General features: G+C 34.3%; 1 protein-coding gene across 1 annotated transcript; it reads right to left on the bottom strand.

Annotated features, from left to right (window-relative positions):
• Window positions 1-547: 547 nt before the first annotated feature.
• Window positions 548-1,150, bottom strand: NAEGRDRAFT_76872 (uncharacterized protein; the record flags this gene model as incomplete). Its single annotated transcript, XM_002668171.1, has 1 exon — window positions 548-1,150. One exon carries the CDS (start codon window positions 1,148-1,150, stop codon window positions 548-550), a length of 603 nt encoding a protein of 200 aa, XP_002668217.1.
• Window positions 1,151-1,320: the final 170 nt, after the last annotated feature.

The raw sequence follows: 1,320 nt of genomic DNA on the forward strand, positions 1-1,320 counted from the left end.
CTTTTGTTATTTTCTCCATCATTTCAACTTTTCGATCTTTCAACTTTCTATATCTTCACATTCACATGTTGTTCTACCTATATCTGAAATATTACCTTCCATCTCCAAGTAGTTATCGAGAACGAGCTGTTCTAAAGTGTCGATAGGTTTTTGGCTTGAATTTTTCTCTGCGGAAATTAATTCCGATTTTTTAAAAATTTTCAAGTTGTTAAACTACCAAACATTTAATTCTTGAAATTCTTGTAAATTCGAAATATTTAAGATGCACGTTTTGAGATTAAAATTTTAAGCAAAAAGGAAATTGTAGTGTACTCCCATAGCTTCAAGACACAACAGGCAAACCTGGCAAAAGGTCTAATTACGGATCCGCAATTACTAATTCGATTGCAAAATGGATAACATTCCCATTTATTCAAAAAAAATTTACAGAAAAGCAATAAAATTTTTTAATTAACCAATTTATTCTAAAAAATATCTGCAATTAATTTAGCAAAACCAATCAGTGTGTAATTGTACAATGTGCTTTGTTGTGCAGAACCCTGGCTGCTTATTTTTCCATAGACAATACTCTCTGAAAACTCAACAAGTTCATCATTCTCTCCTTCATTCCTAAATCGATAACTTCCGATCTTGCATGCTTTTCCATGTGCTCAAAATAATGGCATCCATCACATAGCAATTCAAATTCCTTCAACTTTTCTACTTGTTGCTCTTCAGTCATTGCAAGAATTAACTTGTACTCATTAACATGTTGGGCTACTTCCCTCTCTTCATCATCGATATCTTCTGTTGCTTGGGCTCTCTTCTTCACACCATCCCTATTCTTGTGATGCACATGAAAGATCTTTCCCAATTCAGAATTGGATTCAAAAGACAGGCCACATTCCTTACATTTTCCTCCCATCAGATTGATCATCTTTTCATGACAATATTGCCAATTAGAACCACCTTCAACATTCCTTGCATGTTCCAAACCATGACAAGGTCTACACAATACTTCCAACTTTTCATTCTTCTTGAACCAATCAGCACCAAACTTTTTGAATTCGGGAATGAATTTTGTTGTACTCCTAAATGTCTTTGTAAAGTCATCGTCCTTATACATGACATGATGAAGAGTGAATGCATTAACCTCATGTAAATGTTCCATTTCAATACGACATCTATTGCACTTGATTGACAAATCGTCCCTCTCCAATACTTCACTTAGAAAAGTATGAATGGCAATTTGCTTCCTCTTGGAAATGTAAACAGCACACCTTGGACATGTTCCATCATCCTTAAATTTGACATGACCCAAACAAAAATGGCAATTGACAC

Source organism: Naegleria gruberi (assembly GCF_000004985.1).
Source record: "Naegleria gruberi genomic scaffold NAEGRscaffold_542, whole genome shotgun sequence".
Taxonomy (NCBI): Eukaryota; Heterolobosea; class Eutetramitea; order Acrasida; family Naegleriidae; genus Naegleria; species Naegleria gruberi.